At 35.8% G+C, this 17833-nt stretch overlaps 1 protein-coding gene across 2 annotated transcripts in view; it reads right to left on the bottom strand.

Moving 5' to 3' along the window:
* SECISBP2L (SECIS binding protein 2 like) overlaps positions 1 to 14250 on the bottom strand; it is a 66159-nt gene extending 51909 nt beyond the window's left edge. Inside the window, exons 1-4 of one of the 2 annotated variants that reach the window (XM_045449797.1) lie at positions 14008 to 14250; positions 5163 to 5341; positions 2783 to 3107; positions 1023 to 1158 (exon numbers count right to left, since the gene is read on the bottom strand). In XM_045449797.1, coding sequence (XP_045305753.1) covers positions 1023 to 1158; positions 2783 to 3107; positions 5163 to 5341; positions 14008 to 14031 — 664 coding nt within the window. In that variant the 5' untranslated portion in view covers positions 14032 to 14250. The remainder of the gene's footprint in view (positions 1 to 1022; positions 1159 to 2782; positions 3108 to 5162; positions 5342 to 14007) is intronic. The other variant, XM_045449798.1, reaches the window with a different exon arrangement.
* Positions 14251 to 17833: the final 3583 nt, after the last annotated feature.

The following is a 17833-nucleotide window of genomic DNA, read 5'->3' as shown; positions in this document are numbered from 1 at the left end:
GCGACCAACTCTTGATTATGGCTCAGGTCATAATCCCACAGTTAGTTCATGAGTTTGAGCCCCGAGTTGGGCTCTGTGCTGACAGAGCAGAACCTGCTTGGGATTCTCTCATTCATTTTCTCTCTCTGTCTCTCTCTCTCTCTCTCTCTCTCTCTCTCCTTCTCTCTCTGCCCTTTCCCTGCATACAAACATACATAAATTTGCATATAAATTTATTTTAAGCCAGACCAAATTGCACAGATGTGGAGATTATAGAGGCATAAAAAGTAAATGTGCCTTTGAATAGATCTAATTCTTGGTCTTGGATCATTAACAAGAATTTTTACTAGTGTCAAAGACAATGGGTGAGAAGAGATAGTTATCTACTCTATAGCTATTAAGCTAAGATCAAAGATACAAATTGGAATTTAATGATATAAACTAGAAAATAGCTAGAATATTATAAGACTATTACTTTTATCTCTTACCAGGATAAAGCTTTCTTAACGTTTATATAGTCCTCTAGAAAACCCTGGACAAAATGATTTCCAACTAGCTCAAAATTTTTATTTGCTTGACAGGATACAGGTGCCACTCACAGGTTTGGTTCAGATCTATGCTAAAATATGGCATAGAAAACTTGCCAAGTTCTTCCTATAAAGATACTATACAATATTAGAATATTGTATAAAGGGTTTTAACCTAGTTATAAAAAAAACATACAATTTTGACCTCTGCCAAAATGAGTCCTCAAATTCCTACAATGTGTGCAAAATTCTATCTCTGATTTCTGAAATGCTCCACTACTCTAAGGGAATAAGGACACCTCAAACCCTACTCAAAATTGCACATTAGCCAGGAAGCAAGTTGACAGAACATTACAAAGATGGACTGCTTTTATCCTTGCTAGAGAATTTCACAAAGTGGCAGGATAAATGGATGAAAGTCTAGAATCCTGAGAAGTGGTACAGTCCATAATTATAAAGTCAATACATGACAACAGATAAAAATCAGTGATGTATATGTAAGAACCCTTGCCTTACCAGTTTGCTGTGAAGCATCTACCAGAAGCACAATTTTTGATCGATTATCAGGACCTGCTGCATTTGTCTCTTTCTGAGTAGCTACGTTTTTCACCAGTGGCCTTTTGCTTTTTATGTGCTGTTGTAAAAGCTGTTGCTGATTTAAGCACCAAAAAAATAAAAATAATAATTTAAAATCCTACTCAATGTACTAAATAAACAGTAAAAAATACATACCCACTATATAACACACCTAAATGTATGTTCTAAATTAGTGGCTCCCAACCCATGGGGAAAAAGAGGGTTACCGTGTTAGGAATTCATGAAATTATCTGTAGCTAATCATAATATATTAAATAAGGTATTGTACACACAATTTAATACTGTTTTTCAAATAATCATTAACACTATGACTAATAAATTATTAATTCATTTTTAACTGTTACTTGCACTTTATATTTTCTCAATCAGTAATAAATAATAGGAATATAATATCATATAAGGGGCTGTAAGTTTTTATTTAGAAGGGTAACAGAAAGGGTAGTAGCTTATCCAAGGGATAAATTTTACTTTCATGATAGCAAAAAAGTACAAAAATAATTTCTGCTTTAGAGCTTAAAAAGAAAATATAAAAAGGCTGATCCTTTCCTTCACTTTTTTAATCTGACTATTCATCACTTAGGTGTGATTTATATAATAGAACTCTGAATTTAACTTCCTAAATTCAAGTGCTAGAAATGTAATTTGAGAAATTATGTTTCTTCAACATCTAAAAGTTATATACTATTTTATTTTACATTCTTCAGAAGTCCCAAAAGTATTTCCCTTGACCCAGTATTTCCATGAACAAAGACTAAAAGCTTTTTAAAGCAACCTCTGCTGCATGTTTGTATTTTAATGTGTGAAAAGTATGGCAGAGGACAGCAAAGACTTTTCACTGAAGAAGCTGGTCTAATGGAATCTAGGAAAGCATCAACTCCTTAATGAAACAGTCGTAAGATGCATCTAAGAAATCACTCTGCCTTCAATTAGCTAAAAAGTGCTGAGAAGAAACAAGGTTTTTCTTATTTGCTTTGATATTAAGGCCTCAATATAAAAGTAACCTTTTAGTTAAGAAACAGTTACCTACAATAAACCTTAAATCTCCTGTGTTTTCAAGATCTTCATGTCTCCCTCATTTTTTTGTTTTTAATTTAGTCAAAAGGATGATCTTGACTAAGAGTGGCTTCACACATTTATCTATCATTTTCTTCAGCCCTAGGAGACCCTGTGTTCAATAACATAGCAAAGCAACACTTGAATAACAAAGTGCTATTGCTACTAAAAATTCACAGAATAGAAACAATGAAGTTGAAGGGATTTAATAGTATCTGATAACCAGACAGTATCATCTGCTGATTTCTGAAGACTGAAATATATGAAGTGCATTAGTCATTCAATACCACTAGCATAGGATCCAAACTAACCACTTAGAAACACCGGTGGCACTATGCAATTTTATCACTAAATTAAAATAATTTGGAAATATTTGTGTATTATAATTATTTACAACTCTCTGAAGGAACCTGAAGATAACTGTAAATCGTATCAATTAAGAATAAGGCACAATAAAAAACAGGAAAAATTATAAATGCTCTACCCTTGACTATTTTATATTAGTGAATGAAATGTTTTAGAGTAAATTCGGCATTAAAGGTTAATCAATACAAGTAGCAATTACTTACATTATTATTAACAACAGAAATATCAAACATAAAAGCCAATCAAAAGAAGTCACTTACTTTTGGTACAACTGGTCCTCTGTTACCATTTCTGCTTCGATGAGTGGACAATGGGAAGACTTGTCCAAGCTGATTTGGACGCTCAGGGCATTCTGTGGTTATGGTATTTACAGTATTTGCAGCCTGAAAGGTGTTGGAGTAAGGTGTAGGAAAAGGATGATAGAATCCCATAACTTGGGCACATGGTGCTGGCATCAGCTGATAATATGTATACTCTGTAGAAACAGGTGGCTGAGCAGATATAATGGGGTAGGCAAGGTATGGTCCAGCAGGATTTGGATTGGGCTGTTGCCATCGCATATCATTGTTATACAATGGAAACTGTCTGTTAAAATCAAATGAAAACAGAACACATCTATTGACAAGTCTAAAAGTAATACTAAAGCACAATCTATTGAATTTGCTTTAAAAAAAAAAGGTATAGAACAGTGGCCTCATAATAAAAAAGATAAAATTATCATCTTATAAATTTCTTTGCTCTAATTACAGATTTTTAAGTATGTGTAATAACAACTTAAATGACAGTATAAAGGAATTCAACCTGATAGTGTTATTGCATTCCAAAATTTTAAAACTACATACCGTTCTTATTTATAAGTCAACCCCCTAAAGGTATTTCTGCCTAGAAGTTAAATACCTAGCCACTGTATCTGCCAACAAAGGCGGTCCAAATTTCCCATCCAATGCTAACTATGACAGCCTTCTGCAAAAAGCAGAGTAAGGTGATCACTGTGTAAGGTGATCATTACAGTGAGTGATCTGATTCTTCCACCTCTCATTCTTCAGCTCAGTCCCTGGCCTCCTACTCCTCTTCCATACTGCCCCAACCATTTGGCCAAGTCAAGCTCTTCTCCAGGCTTCCCCCAGTGGCAATGGAAGCAGGTTTCAGGTCCAAGAGAAAGAAAAGAAGAGGCAAGCCTGTCCACTGCCATCTTATCCCTAACATTAGAGCTTTCTCTAGTGCAATTCCTACAAAGCATCAGCAAGATTCTTCATTTCTCAGCAGTTCTTACAGAAGATTGCTGAAGAATGAGGGGTCATGGGGGAGGTGGCGCATTGAGCTTTTCCTCACTACTCCCACAACAAAGTGCAATGGATAAATGTTCACTGCCATAATTTAAAAAATATTTTTAAATAATCTGCTGGCTTATTTACTCATGAATTCTCAAAGATTATTTGGTACACTAAGAAAAATTAATCATACTTTACATTTGGCCATTTTATCAAATGCAAAAATAGCACTATTACATTTGGCTTATAAGTCACTTCGAACACAGCCCAATATAGGTCAAAATTTTGTGATATAATGCTAGCTTCAATTGAAAAGGATCCCCTACTCTTTGTCCAATCCCCAATACTATAATTTTAGAGATTATTAACTGGAATATTTAATAATATCTGATACAATAGTTCTTGGTCTCATATCTCTCACATTCGGAATATCTGAAAGAATGTGCCCTGACACACTAGTGTGCCACATGATGGCTTAAAGAGGTCTAGATTGCCTTTGCCTTCAGGGTGGTGGGACAGAGGCTAGAGCCCAGCTACCCCATCATCCATTGATCCCAGAATGCTAGAGATGCCTAATTTTCTATGTGTGATATTACTCGAAAGAGGCTGAAAGTACTTTTAGACAGCAACAAAATGAACTACACCAATGAAGTACTAATCACTCAGTCTAAACAAGGTTAAAAAGGCTATCATGACTATAACAAGTTACACCCTAACCACTAGGTCACACATTATCTGAATTGCAAGCATTCTGCTAAATCACCCTGTGACTATAGCACAGAAGCTAAATTTAAACTAGAATCAGAGCCTAGAAATATATGTTAACCATAAAAGCTTCAACGTTAAGGACTATCCCTTGGTATTTTCTTCTCATGCCAGACTGTCCTGGAAATTGTGATTAGATATCTAATCTTAAAAAAAGGGTTTCTGCTCATCTCTTTCTGAAAAATTCTTCCTCCCTTTGTACCAATTTATTTCAAACTAACTTTAATGACTTATTATTGAAGATACGCCCAAAAAACTCCATTCCCTCTTAGAAAGACTGAGAAAACAATCTATGTTAATAATTTTCAAATTTCTACATCATTTGGTTTTATTTACTTCTCTTAAAAAAGAGAAACGGATAATGTTTAAAAGGCACCAAAGATGGGGTGCCTGGCTGGCTCCAGTTGGTGAGGCATGGAAGTCTTAACCTTGGCCTTGTAAATTTGAGCCCCAGGATGGGTGTAAAGATTACTAAAAAATAATAATACTAAACCTAAAAAAAAAAAAAATAATAGAAAAGGGAAAAATTAAAAAGTATGCCTCTCCAACTGCTGTATTTCCCTACCCACCCCCATGAAAAAGAAAATAATAATAAACAAATTACCTATTGGACTGGTTTTCCTGCACAAATGGATAACAAGTAATCAGGTAGCTTGGAATTGGAGTTGGTTCTACACCAGAAACATTTCCATTATCATTTGGAAGTGCCATAGGGATCATAAATGTATCAGGATTTTTCTTCTGAGGAATAAATGGCTCTACCTCAGCTGACAGCTTGACATTCTTCAAAAAGAAAGTAAAACACACTATTAATACATGAGCAAAAAACTTAATACTAATTCACGATTTAACAATAGAAGACTCAGTGTTTACAAACAGTAATTAGATCTCCTCAGTATTTACAAAACATCCAAAGGAACAGCGATGTCAAATTAAAATAACCAAATATGGTAGGCAAAGATACCAAATAAAACAGGAGAAAACATATCAAAAGTTGCTGCATTTTAATGAAATCATTTCTTACATAACCAAAGCTGTTAAAACAATAAAGAGTGTAAGGCAGTCAGACTTGAGTCCAAAAATAAGGCTGACAGTAAGAAAACTAGCTCTTCAGACAAAACAACATGCTTTTAACTAATTTTGTTGAGGGGAAAAAATCATTAAACAGAGTTCTGAAGATAATCACTTTATACTTGTTTGAATAGTCTAAAAAATAGACTATTTCTGTCCATTTTAGGAAATTAGATTAGTATGGTTTAATTAAAAAAGAAGGAAAGTGTCTACAATTAATGAAAAAACACTTAACATAAGTGCAAAAAACTTTTCACAGTTAAACTGAGAGAAAAAGAATGAGTATTTCAGTTTTCCAGTAGATAACTTGAGTAAACTGAAGGAATCCAGAACTCCCATTTTAGCTTATCTAATATATTTTTTTTTTAATTTTTTTTAATTTATATCCAACTTAGTTCACATATAGTGCAACAATGATTTCAGGAGTAGATTCCTTAATGCCCCTTACCCATTTAGCCCATCCCCCCTCCCACAACCCCTCCAGTAACCCTCTGTCTGTTCTCCATATTTAAGAGTCTCTTCTGTTTTGTCCCCCTCCCTGTTTTTACATTATTTTTGTTTTCCTTCCCTTATGTTCATCTGTTTTGTCTCTTAAAGTCCTCATATGAGTGAAGTCATATGATACAGGTCCTTCTCTGACTAATCTCACTTAGCATAATACCCTCCAGTTCTATCCACATAGTTGCAAATGGCCAGATTTCATTCTTTCTGATTGCCAAGTAATACTCCACTGTGTGTGTGTGTGTGTATATATATATATATATATATATATATACACACCACATCTTCTTTATCCATTCATCCACTGGTGGACATCTGGGCTCTTTCCATACTTTGGCTATTGTTGATGGTGCTGCTATAAACATTGGGATACATATGTCCCTTCGAAAGAACACACCTGTATCCCTTGGATAAATACGTAGTAGTGCAATTGCTGGGCCGTAGGGTAGTTCTAATTTTAATTTTTTGAGAACCTCCATACTGTTTTCCAGAGTGGCTGCACCAGCTTGCATTCCCATGTAACGTTTCTTATAAAAAAATCTACAGAAACTTATAAGATATATTTTAAAAACTCAAGTATTTTAGGAGGAACATGTGGGTGACAAAACTATAAAGACAAATAAATAAGATCCACTAAGGTGAAGTTAGGAATTACTCATATGAAATTACTCCTATGAAAGGGAGTTGTGATCACAGGAGGCACTAGAGAGCTTCTGAGTGCCTGGCAAAGCTCTATATCCTCACTTGGGTGATAATTACCAGGCATTCACTTTATATATAATTCATTAAGCTGTACATTGTTTTTATGCAGTTTTCCTTCTGTATTTGTTTAACAATTTTTTAATTATAGAAAGAAAAAATCTATAAGCACATTCTGCAAAAGTAGAGTGTTAAAAACCACAAAAATATTACAATCTAAAAAGATACTAAATCTTTAAGAAACCAGTAAGTGAAATGCAATCCAATGTTTCAAGCACTGAAATCAATTACAAAGCAACAGTCCTAACTAGAACTTTTTCCCAACAAACCCACTAGGGTGGAATTTATTGGAAGCTCTGAGCAAGGCAGAGCTCCTAGAATAAATTTCAGGCATGTTTCTCACAAAAGAAGTCAGTAACAAATCCAAGAAAATCTGAAGACAAAATCTGAAGACTTGATATGCTCCATAGATAAGCAACTTTGCTTTAAAAAAAATATTCTCTAAAAAGAATCCCCTAGAAATATTCAGAATGTTTGTAAAAAATGGTGGAGAGGAAGAAGCAATCTGAATTATTTACAGCAGTATTAACTCAATAACCTTCCTACCTGATTTAACTTTAAAATCTACTTTTATAGTATTAACCAAATCCTAAATAGAGACAGAACTTGCACTAAAAATACAGTATCTATGAGCTGAAGCTGGTTTCTTGAATTTCAACATTGGAAACAAAAACTCCTTCAAATGCTTAAATAGCCTAAGTCACTAATTTTCACTGCGATAATCATCAGAATTCAAAAATTATTCATGTAAGGTATAAAATATCAATGTAATAAATGGGCCGAAAATGGGGGGGGGGAGCTGATTTTCAATAATAAGGCACAGATAATGGAAACCTGCTTTATATAGTTCATGCATAGGCATAAAGAGAGGGAAAACTTAAGTCACATTTTAAGGACACTAAAAATGTAATTTTTAGGATTTCTTTGAAAAATCAAAAAGTCCTTTGAACATATAACTCTGAACAATTTTATAAATCTGTATTAGAAGGCATTAAGACTCTTTTTAAAAACAAGGAACATGATTACATAAAATTTCTATATGAAAAAGACAAAATACTAATAGAAAGAAGTAAGATAATTAAAGATTGCCAAGTTTCCTGACACCTCCTGCCAAAGACCAACTCATAAAGTACACTGGTAATAACAAATTCAAATTCTTGCTTGTCAAAAGTTGCAACAAGTTTTTATACTTAGTGTCATTTTACTTTATAAGAGTTTTATCAACTTATCAACCCGCTTTCCAAAATGTGGCATGTATAACTTATAACTGGTATCTGTACATATACACCGCATATACCCTTAAATATTAAAGTTTGCAATGATTTCTATTCTCAGTCCAATTCTAATATCAGAGTTCAACAATAAAACTCACAAACACTGAAGTGATCCTTTGTTTTTAGCAAAAAAGAAAAGCTGCTGTAGTCAACAGCTGCACAAACAGAAGATGTCACTAGTAGGAACAGACTGGCAAACTTTCTCCTATAGTTACAACTCTGTATGGTCTTAAAAATTGTTTGTTGTGACTTTGGGGACTTCAGTATCATACACTAAAATGAAGCATCTGCTATTCTCAGTCCTAAAAAGTAATGTTATGATCCCGAACTACTCTTAAATTCCACATAATAACGTCCATATAGGCAATATATTAAGTAAGCAACAAATTCTGGCAGTATTTCAATTATGTTAGTATAGAAATCAAAGAAAAATGTCCTACATGGTGGACAACAAAACATTATGAAAAAATGAAAAAAAAAAAAACGAAACTACTTCATATAATGATATTCCTCAGTTTGAATTTGTTTTTTAGTCTTTATTTTTCAAAGATCTATCTTTTAGAAATCAGAAATTTTATAACAGGGAGTTGTCTCCTTAAAGTAAATATAAATATAAAATAAGTTTAAACCACACAAAGTCTATTCCTGTACTACTATTTGCTTTAAAAAAATATCTACATAAGTAAAATTATCTTTATATTTCAGAAGTTATTTCAGAATTTTCCAAATTAATGAAAAATCATAATAATCCCAGAAAACTGTACGGGGGGGCGGGGAGGGGAAACTTAGGCAGTTTCACATTCCTTTTAAATTTAGCATATATTAAAACAAATGTCAATAATAAAACTTCTTTGATGTGAATAATCTAGAAAACTCAAGAATTTATCAGAACATGAAACTATAAAAACCTTCTTTAAAAGAGTATATTAAGCAAACACATTCAAATCACTGACAGCGTATATAAATTCAACAAATATGCATGGGGTACATGTTCTGGAAAGAGCACTGTAGTAGACTGGTTTAGGGGAAAGGGGCAAACATTACTATGAAGCACACAACAGCAGGAAATGCACACTAAACTCCTCTGAGAACCTCCAGAAGAGAGCATATATTTTTCCAAGATTAAGCAATAGAAAAAAACACCCACTTAGAATCAAAACTGAAGTAGAACACAATAAGGCACTCTCCCACAGTGAACTTTCAGAATTTTACACCTACAGAAAAAATATGACCATGGAAACCCTCTGCATCCTTTCTATGTTAAGGTAAAAACATGACATAGCAAACATTAAGATATTTTACATCTCATGGCTAAAGAAAAACATCTTCTAAAGGAAAAAATGACTAATGCTTAAGAGATACCTGCTGGCTGTATTGTTTCTGATTGGAATGGCTTATATGGAAAGTAAACACTTGCCAAATTAATTGCAGTAGTTATAAACAAAAGTTTTGCAAGACTCAAGAAAATATTGAGAAAAAAATCAAAATATTTAACTTAGATGGCTCACTTGATTTACTATTCATACCTTTTCATCTTTTCTTACAATAGACCACACCTAATCCTATTAAAACATGACAGTACTTTCCAAAAAACCAGCTTTCCAAATTTAATACTGGTTTTTGATTATCTAACTTATTAATTTCTGGTTTTATATTTCTTCTTCTCTCTTGCTTTGATAGGGTTTTCTCGCTACATCTAGTCCTGAATGCTTAATTTTTATTTACCTTTTAAAATGTTTAATAATGAAAGCATTTATGACTATGCATTTGCCTCAGAGTATAGCTTCAGCCATATCCCATAGGTTTTTATATGTAGTATTTTACTACTTTTTCAATAATCCATAATTCTACTTTTTTATTTCCTCTTTGATTTAAGGGCTTAAGGAAAAATGTCTTTTTAAATTTCTAAAGGTCATTTTCACTAAACGAGCATTATTAACTTTCTTTCTGACTACAAAAGTATTATTTTTAAAATCTGTTAAGACATATCATTTACTGATATTCATAAAGGCCAACTACAAGTATTACTGAATAATGTTTTATAGTAACTTATTTAGAATACATCTAGTTTACAATGCAGATACTATTTGAAGTTTATTATTTAAAGGAAAGAATTACAAGCCAGATGATTTTGTATCTTTATCCATGAACAGCATTTTGCATGAAGTCATATATATTTGCTACATGTTTGCTTTTCTAAGAGTTAAAGACATTGGTGATCAATAGTTTTGTAAATTCTTATAAAAGAACTCATCTAATGTTAATGTACTAAAAATTAAGCCAATGTTTGAATTATTTGATAATACAAAAGAAACTGCAAACTTCAAATGTTCTGTCTCTTTTAAGCCCAGAGGAATGTTTCCTAAATGTTTCCTAAAAACAAAAACATTAAGCCTTTATAAACAAATGAACTCCATCATTTATTCCTCACATCCCTTTACACCAACTTTTTTTTAAGGACCAAAAAAATTATTTTTTGGTATAATATGTGCCTATTATAACATACAATGCATTATGCCAACTAATAATGCATTATGCCAACCATAATATTATTATACCAACCATAATAATGCATTATACCAACTAGTATCTGTTCTTAGAACACCTAACTCTGGCAGTTAAAATTAAGCTACTAGTTTTGATTTAACACAGTCTTTTTATAAAACAGTACTTCTAATATCCTCTTCTGATTATAACATTCTTTCAAATAGTCACTTTTGCAATTAAGACTATTATCTAGCATGCATTCCCAGTAACTTATTATAATTTTGATCAATATAGATACAATTTATTCTTTTATATCAAGATTTTATTTATTTATTTTTTTTTTTAAAAGAGGTAATTTAAGATGCCTGGGTGGCTCAGTTGGCTAATCGTCCACCTTGATTTTGGCTCAGGTCATGATATCACTGCTCATGAGATAGAGCCCTGTGTTGGGCTCTGTGCTGACAGCATGGAGCCTGCCTGGGATTCTTTCCCTCTCCCTCTCTCTCTGCGTCTCCCTTGCTCATGCTCTCTCTCTCAAAATAAATAAACATAAAAAAAATAAATAAATAAAAATAAATTTTTAAAAACAGTAATTCAAGTACAGCAACGTGAATGGCCTCAGGCAAAACATACTTTTTTTTTTTTTTTTTTTTCAGTTACACTTGTAGGGGTGCCTGGGTAGCTCAGTGGGTTAAGCATCCGACTTCAGCTCAGGTCATGATCTCACAGTTTGTGAGTTTGAGCCCCACGTCGGGCTCTGGGCTGACCACTCAGAGCCTAAATCCTGCTTTGGATTCTGTGTCTCCTTCGCTTTCTGCCCCTCCCCTGCTCACACACACACAGGTTCTTGCGCACGCAGGCTGTCTCTCTCAAAAATAAACATTAAAAAAAAAATTAAAACTATACTTGTGCAATACTCCAAGGACTTCAATTAGGTTAATATGAAATGCTCAGTTTACACAAAGTACTGTTTTTTAAAAACCAAATTTCTATGAATCGCTAACTTCTACAGTATTATAATAAGTCTTAACGCTGTAGGCATTCCCAAAAATTCAAAATATAAACTAACACTGGTTTCAAATGAAAAAGCAAACAAACATTTTGTGAGGGGAAAATGTAAATTCACCCATCACATATATTTTTAGTGACTTTTACCTATCTAAATTCACTTCTTTAGTAAAAATATAAAAGTATATTCCACATAACCTGAAAAAGTCATTACATTACTTCATGGTATAGTGAAAACAATCAAGAACTCCACAAAGCTATAAATAACTAACTGAAACTTGGGGAAATAAATATCTGAAACCTGAACAAAGTAAAATAAAATAAATATCTGAAACTTGGAAAAAAAAAAAAAAAAGAAAACTTCACAAAGCTGAGAAGTCTCAGTTCTAGCCCCTAATCTACCATTAAGTTAATGGTTGTTAGCCTTTTTTCAGTGATTGATTCCTTTGAGAATATGATGAAAATAATGGAGACTTGCCCCAGAAAAATGCTAATATAAAATGAAGCACACTCCTTCCAGGTCATCCATGGACCCCTGAATTAACTGCTTACAGCCTGAACAAAGCAAAGTAGCATCACTTTTCTGTGTCTGTTTCCTGTGAGTACGTAGCACGCGGGAATACAGAGTGGTTAGAATTATTCTCTTACTTCAAGTTTAGGCTGGGGACGAGGCAGGAGGTACCCGAGGTAAAAAAGGAATTCTTCAACGGAAAACCTACGTTCACGATTTCTTTATAATCCTTAGATTTCTACAAGGTTTTAAAGGTTGTGGACTTTGGAAAGATGTAGGATGAAAGAGGAATAGGTTCTCTAGTTTAAATAATTTGCTCATAGCACTTGCTGTTAAGATAATCACACACAAACAGTTTTGCTAAATAGTTAATTACATTTCCTCTAAGATGAAAGGAACCATAAGTATACATATGGCAGCATTACTGGTTACAGTTCTGGCATCATGATGAAGGACCAAGAGTTTAACCTTTTCATTAGTGACACACATTCAAGAAAAGCATTCAAGAAAATTTCCTATTCAATTGTCAGGCTTTGAAATCAAAGGCATTTCTGATAGATGCCTTAAAAAAAATATTTTTCATTAAATTGGATATAGGCTATACATAGAATACTCTGGGTCACAGCAAAGCCAAGAAGTTCCCATCAATTTTGCTTTGGTAAGTCCAGGTATTATTTCATAAAAATCATTTGTGTTTTCAAAGTCATATTTTCATAAAGCTTTAATTTAAGCTTTTGTAAAAACAAATATACACAACTAGGAATCTGCCTGCAAAAAGAGACCGATTTCAAAATCAAAATTGCCTTTGACTAGCTACAGATATACATATACAGCAATTTGTGAAATCTTGTCTCATTTATTCAGATACTAATTATCTATTTGTAAAATAATTATGCAAATCACTAATCTCTTTTTCCTTCATCTATGTGCCTAGCTCATCACTGGGCAAAGCCCTCAACTGATGAGAATGCATAGTGAATAAACTTCGATTTCATCAAATTAAGTCGTTTCATAAAGGTCTCAAGGATGGAAAATACTAGCATCCTTGGGGGGAAAATTATTATTTTGGATTATTTACACTGTCATCATCCCTGCCTTCCAGCAACTACTCGCACGGACAATCAAGAATTTAACGCATTTAAAAACAAAATAGAATACTAATTGAACAACTCCGTGAATATGAAAACGGGCTCGGAAATGAATTCACACTTCGGATCAAACATTCTTAAAATATAAGCTCAATTTTTAAAAAATACTAATGTTTGCAAGATAAATGGACAGAAAGACAGGGAAAAACCATAATATTTCATATCTTAAAGGAAACACCTCCCTAAGACCACGACGAGAAACAATGTTTTGCTCAATGGAACGTAGCTCTAAAAAGCCCGTAACTCCCCTGCATCTGTAGTTATCACACATTCTCTGACAAGTCTTTCCGGGTGAGAAGCCTTCGAAAGCTTTTCCACCTTGAAAATACATTCCAGAACTGAAGGGTGGGGGGAGAATTACTCCTTGGAAGTTATAAACCTTCCTCTCAGGAGAGCCCTGACAACTTGGGAGTCTTCAGGCCCTTTCCACCAAACCACGGAGGAGGGGCAAAAACGAATCCCCAGCCCTGACGAAGGGGGTAACCAGGGCTGAAAAAGCCCCCGAGCCCGAGGCAGCATCTGGAACAATGCTGGAGTGGGGCGCCGCCAGGCTCTCAGGCGAGGGGAGTCTGCACCCGCAGGAACTCGAGGGCTCCAGCCGTCCGGGCCCAGGCTCAGAGACCAGGGCCCGCCGGGGAGGAAGCGGCGACCCCCAGCACCCGGCCGGGCCTGCCGCCCGAGCCCTCGTACCTGGTCAGCGGGGGCTCGGTCCATGGCGCCTGCAGCCGCAACGGGCCCGCGTTAGTCGGTGTGGAGAGCGCCTCGGGCCGCTTTCTCCATGGCCCCCCGCTCGACTGGAGACCGGGTTCAGGACCTCCGCCCCTATCTGGCTGGCCCCGACGCAGAGTCCGGCTACGCCACTGGCCGAGGAGGTGGCTCCAGCTCCAGGAGATGGAGGAGGCGGTGGCAGCTTCGGGGAGGGATCATCTGGGACGGAAGCCGAGGAGGGCATAAATAGGCGGAGGAGTAGTTGAAAATGGCGGCACGCGGAAGGGCCAGGAGGGGGAGGGGCCGCGACGGGGCGTGGGCGGAGCGACTGCCAAAGGCCTGAGCTGGTGATGGCCGGAGCCTGGGCTGACTGACCCGCAGGCTGAGGCCAAGTGGAGATTCCTGAGAGCAGGTGCCCCAGACTACTCTGCGCTTTGAGCCAGACTTCACCTCTGGACTGTTAAACTGGAGGAGTGTCGGGCCACTTGGGACCTAGGCCACCCGGGTTCCAGTCTAAAGGAACCTCAACGACTACTTCATTATCCCAAACCACCTCTTAATAACGTTGTAAAAGCTTTTAGCTGCCCACTGTACTTTATGATCCTTCCCTATGTTATCCAGCCAAAGGGAATCACGACTATAAAGGAAAACACCATAGAAGGGCCACCATAAAGAAACCTAGTCAGGAGGCTCCACAAATGCTTATTGATTAGGTAATTCATTGTCCAGGCCAGGCTCACCTCTATACTCCCCTCCATGCTGATCGTGCCTATCTCGGAATCCCTAATTTTACTCAGTCTGTATCACACCAGCCAGCAGGTAACTATGTAACCTGCTATGTTGCTTTCCTCCCTGTGCTTATTGATTGTTCCTTTTATTTCCAGTCCATTAGCTCCTTGAAAAAAGAGACTATTCGGATACTTGCTAAGCATGGCCGATCCCCTCTGGGCATCTCAGACATACCCTCAAACACATACCTCAACTCCAGGGTGAAGAAGAAAAATAAAAAGTCATACAAGCTAAATTATACTTACAAGAAGGAAGAGAGTGGAGGTGGCTCCTGTTTGAGGGACTGGAGTGGTGAAATACAGCTGGGAAAGAGATTTTTTTTTTTCCCTAAAGTTTATTTATCCAGTAGAGAGAGAGAATGCGGGAGGGTCAGAAAAAGAGGGAGAGAGAGCATCCAAATCAGGCTCCCCATTGTCAGCCCAAAGCCTGATGCAGACTCGAACCCACAAACCATGCAATCATGACCTGAGCCAAAATGAAGAGTGGGAAACTTAACTGACTGAGCCACCCAGGTGCCCCAAAATTTTTTCTTTTAATGTTTATTTTGGGGAGAGGGAGAGGGAGGGGGAAGGGCAGAAGAGGGAGACAGAGAATTGGAAGGAGGCTCTGGGATGTCGGCTCAAAGCCTGATGTGGAATTTGAACCCACCAACCATGAGATCATGACCTGAGCTGAAGTCAGGTGGTCAACCCACTGAGCCACCCAGGCACCCCTGGGAAAGAGAATTTTAAGAAGTTTGCTTTGTCATGCTTCAGGGAACATAAGTAAAGACTTGAATTGCCTTTTCAGTTAGTTTAGTTTGTTATTCTGGTTTTGTCTGAATAGGATTCCAAGAAGAGGCTGGGCTGTGAAGCCTCTAGCTATACTTACATTGATACAGGAGCTATGTTGGGTCAACACGACTTAAGGCTGGCAGTAGAACCTGCTTATAAGAAGAAATATTTATGTTTGTACACAGAGATCTTTAATTTTATTAATATTTTTATTCTCAAATTTTATGTTTGTGTGTATTCGTTTGTTTAAATTATACATGTATGTATGAATGTTACATACATGAAGAACTCATGTGATATAGCCCCTAGTATCCATCAATGAATGCAGAATAAATTTAAGTTTGCATAGAAAAGCTAAGCTATTTATACAATGTAGTTATGTAAACTAACAGATGATCATCCTCCTTCACAATTTAAAGATAAGAATTCTGAATTTTCAGCATGTCTCTCCACTGGTGGTCTCTAGCCATAAGACACCGGGATCTAAGTAAAAAGATAATAATGCAATACTAATGTAGTCATAAAAATACCACAGTACTTCGTTTCCTTCCTGCTTCTAAGAAGTAAGCTGAGAAAATTGAAATAGAGGCTAAGGATCTTTCCATATTATAGGATTTTTATGACTATGAAATAGTTCTTGTTGAGAATCTTCTATGTGGAAGACATTCATTGAAATTTTAAGAACAGAATTACAAGAAATTATATGAACAAAAATGTCACTATGCCATTCTTATTTAATACAATCCGAGAAAAGATTACAATAGCTTATTGTATTTATTTTAATAGAATAAAAAATATATATATGAAGAAAAAAAGACACTTAAAAATACTACTTTTGGGGTGCCTGGGTGGCTCAGTTGGTTGAGCATCCAACTTCAGCTCAGGTCATGATCTCATGGTTTGTGAGTTCAAGCCCCGCGTTAGGCTCTGTGCTGACAGCTCAGAGCCTGGAGCCTGCTTCAGATTCTGTGTCTGCCTCTCTCTTCACCCCTCCCCTGATCACACTTTGCCTTTCTCTCAAGTAAATAAACATTAAATAAAGTAAAATAAACATTAAGCAAACATTAAAAGTAAAAGTAAATAAACATTAAATTTTTTTAAATAAAAATACTACTTTGATGATATAATTGAATTTAAATTATTTCATTAAGCAACATATATTTAATTGCCAGGTGCTATGTAACGTACTGGAGGTGTAGCACTTAACAACAAACTGTGAGAGCAGAAATCATGTTTGTCTTGTGGGCAAGATCTACATAGAATAAATAATTACAGGTAAGCTTAGTGTCATGAAAAAGGAACTTCAATAGATTCTACCATAGTGTCTTCTATAGTGACGGAAGGTCAAGGGAGTCATATCTAAGTAAATATCTAAGTCCTATCTATCTAAGAATCTAAGCAAAGACCTGAAGGGTGAGTAGGAGTTATGATAAGTGAAAGAAAAGGAATAAGAAAGTGTGCTAAGGAAAGAAAATGGCAAACGTGAGGACCCTGGGGTAAAAGAATCGAGCATTAGTACTTAAACAAGCTCATTCCTTGAAATGAAAGTTGAGAATAAGAGAGATAATCCTATAGAGCAAGGCTTCTGAGACAGTAAAACCAAGGGATGAAATTGGCCTTAGATGGGGGTAGGCACATGTTGTCCATGATAATGGAAAGAAGAGAAAAAAGGATAGATATGACTGCCTATACATATATAAGTTCAAGGAATTCCTGCCTATGGCTTCTATTTCCTCAGGGAAGTAGGGAGCAAGACTATCTGCTGACCATGGAGGGAAGCAGAGTTGTGACGATCATGCCCTTGTCAAAACTCAGCAAACATGTATCTAAGATTTGCACGTGTCATCACATATAAATTTTACATCAAGAGAAAAAACTATAAATATTGAACTCCAGCTTGAACAAATTCACGTATCAATGGAACCCAAATCTCTATCAAGATATGGAATGTTACCATGAACCCCAGTGGCTTTTAAAACTTCTCTATTTCTATCATATGTTTGTCTTATTCACTGTTGCATCCTCAGCACCTATACCAATCCCTGCCACATAGCAGGCGTTCAACAGACATTTGTTGGATAAATGAATATGTGATATGATATTAAACCAGGATTTTTTCATTTGGGGTTGGGTTTTGTCAGGCATGTGCCTTTTGTTGAAGGAGTATGATTCTGAAGGATACAAACACAGATTTCTTTTTATTTTTTGTTCCACTAAGTCTTCAAATTCTCTGATGGCTGTTCTTC

This window comes from Leopardus geoffroyi, chromosome B3 (assembly GCF_018350155.1).
Source record: "Leopardus geoffroyi isolate Oge1 chromosome B3, O.geoffroyi_Oge1_pat1.0, whole genome shotgun sequence".
Taxonomy (NCBI): Eukaryota; Metazoa; Chordata; class Mammalia; order Carnivora; family Felidae; genus Leopardus; species Leopardus geoffroyi.
This window is presented reverse-complemented; position numbering and strand designations above follow the sequence as displayed.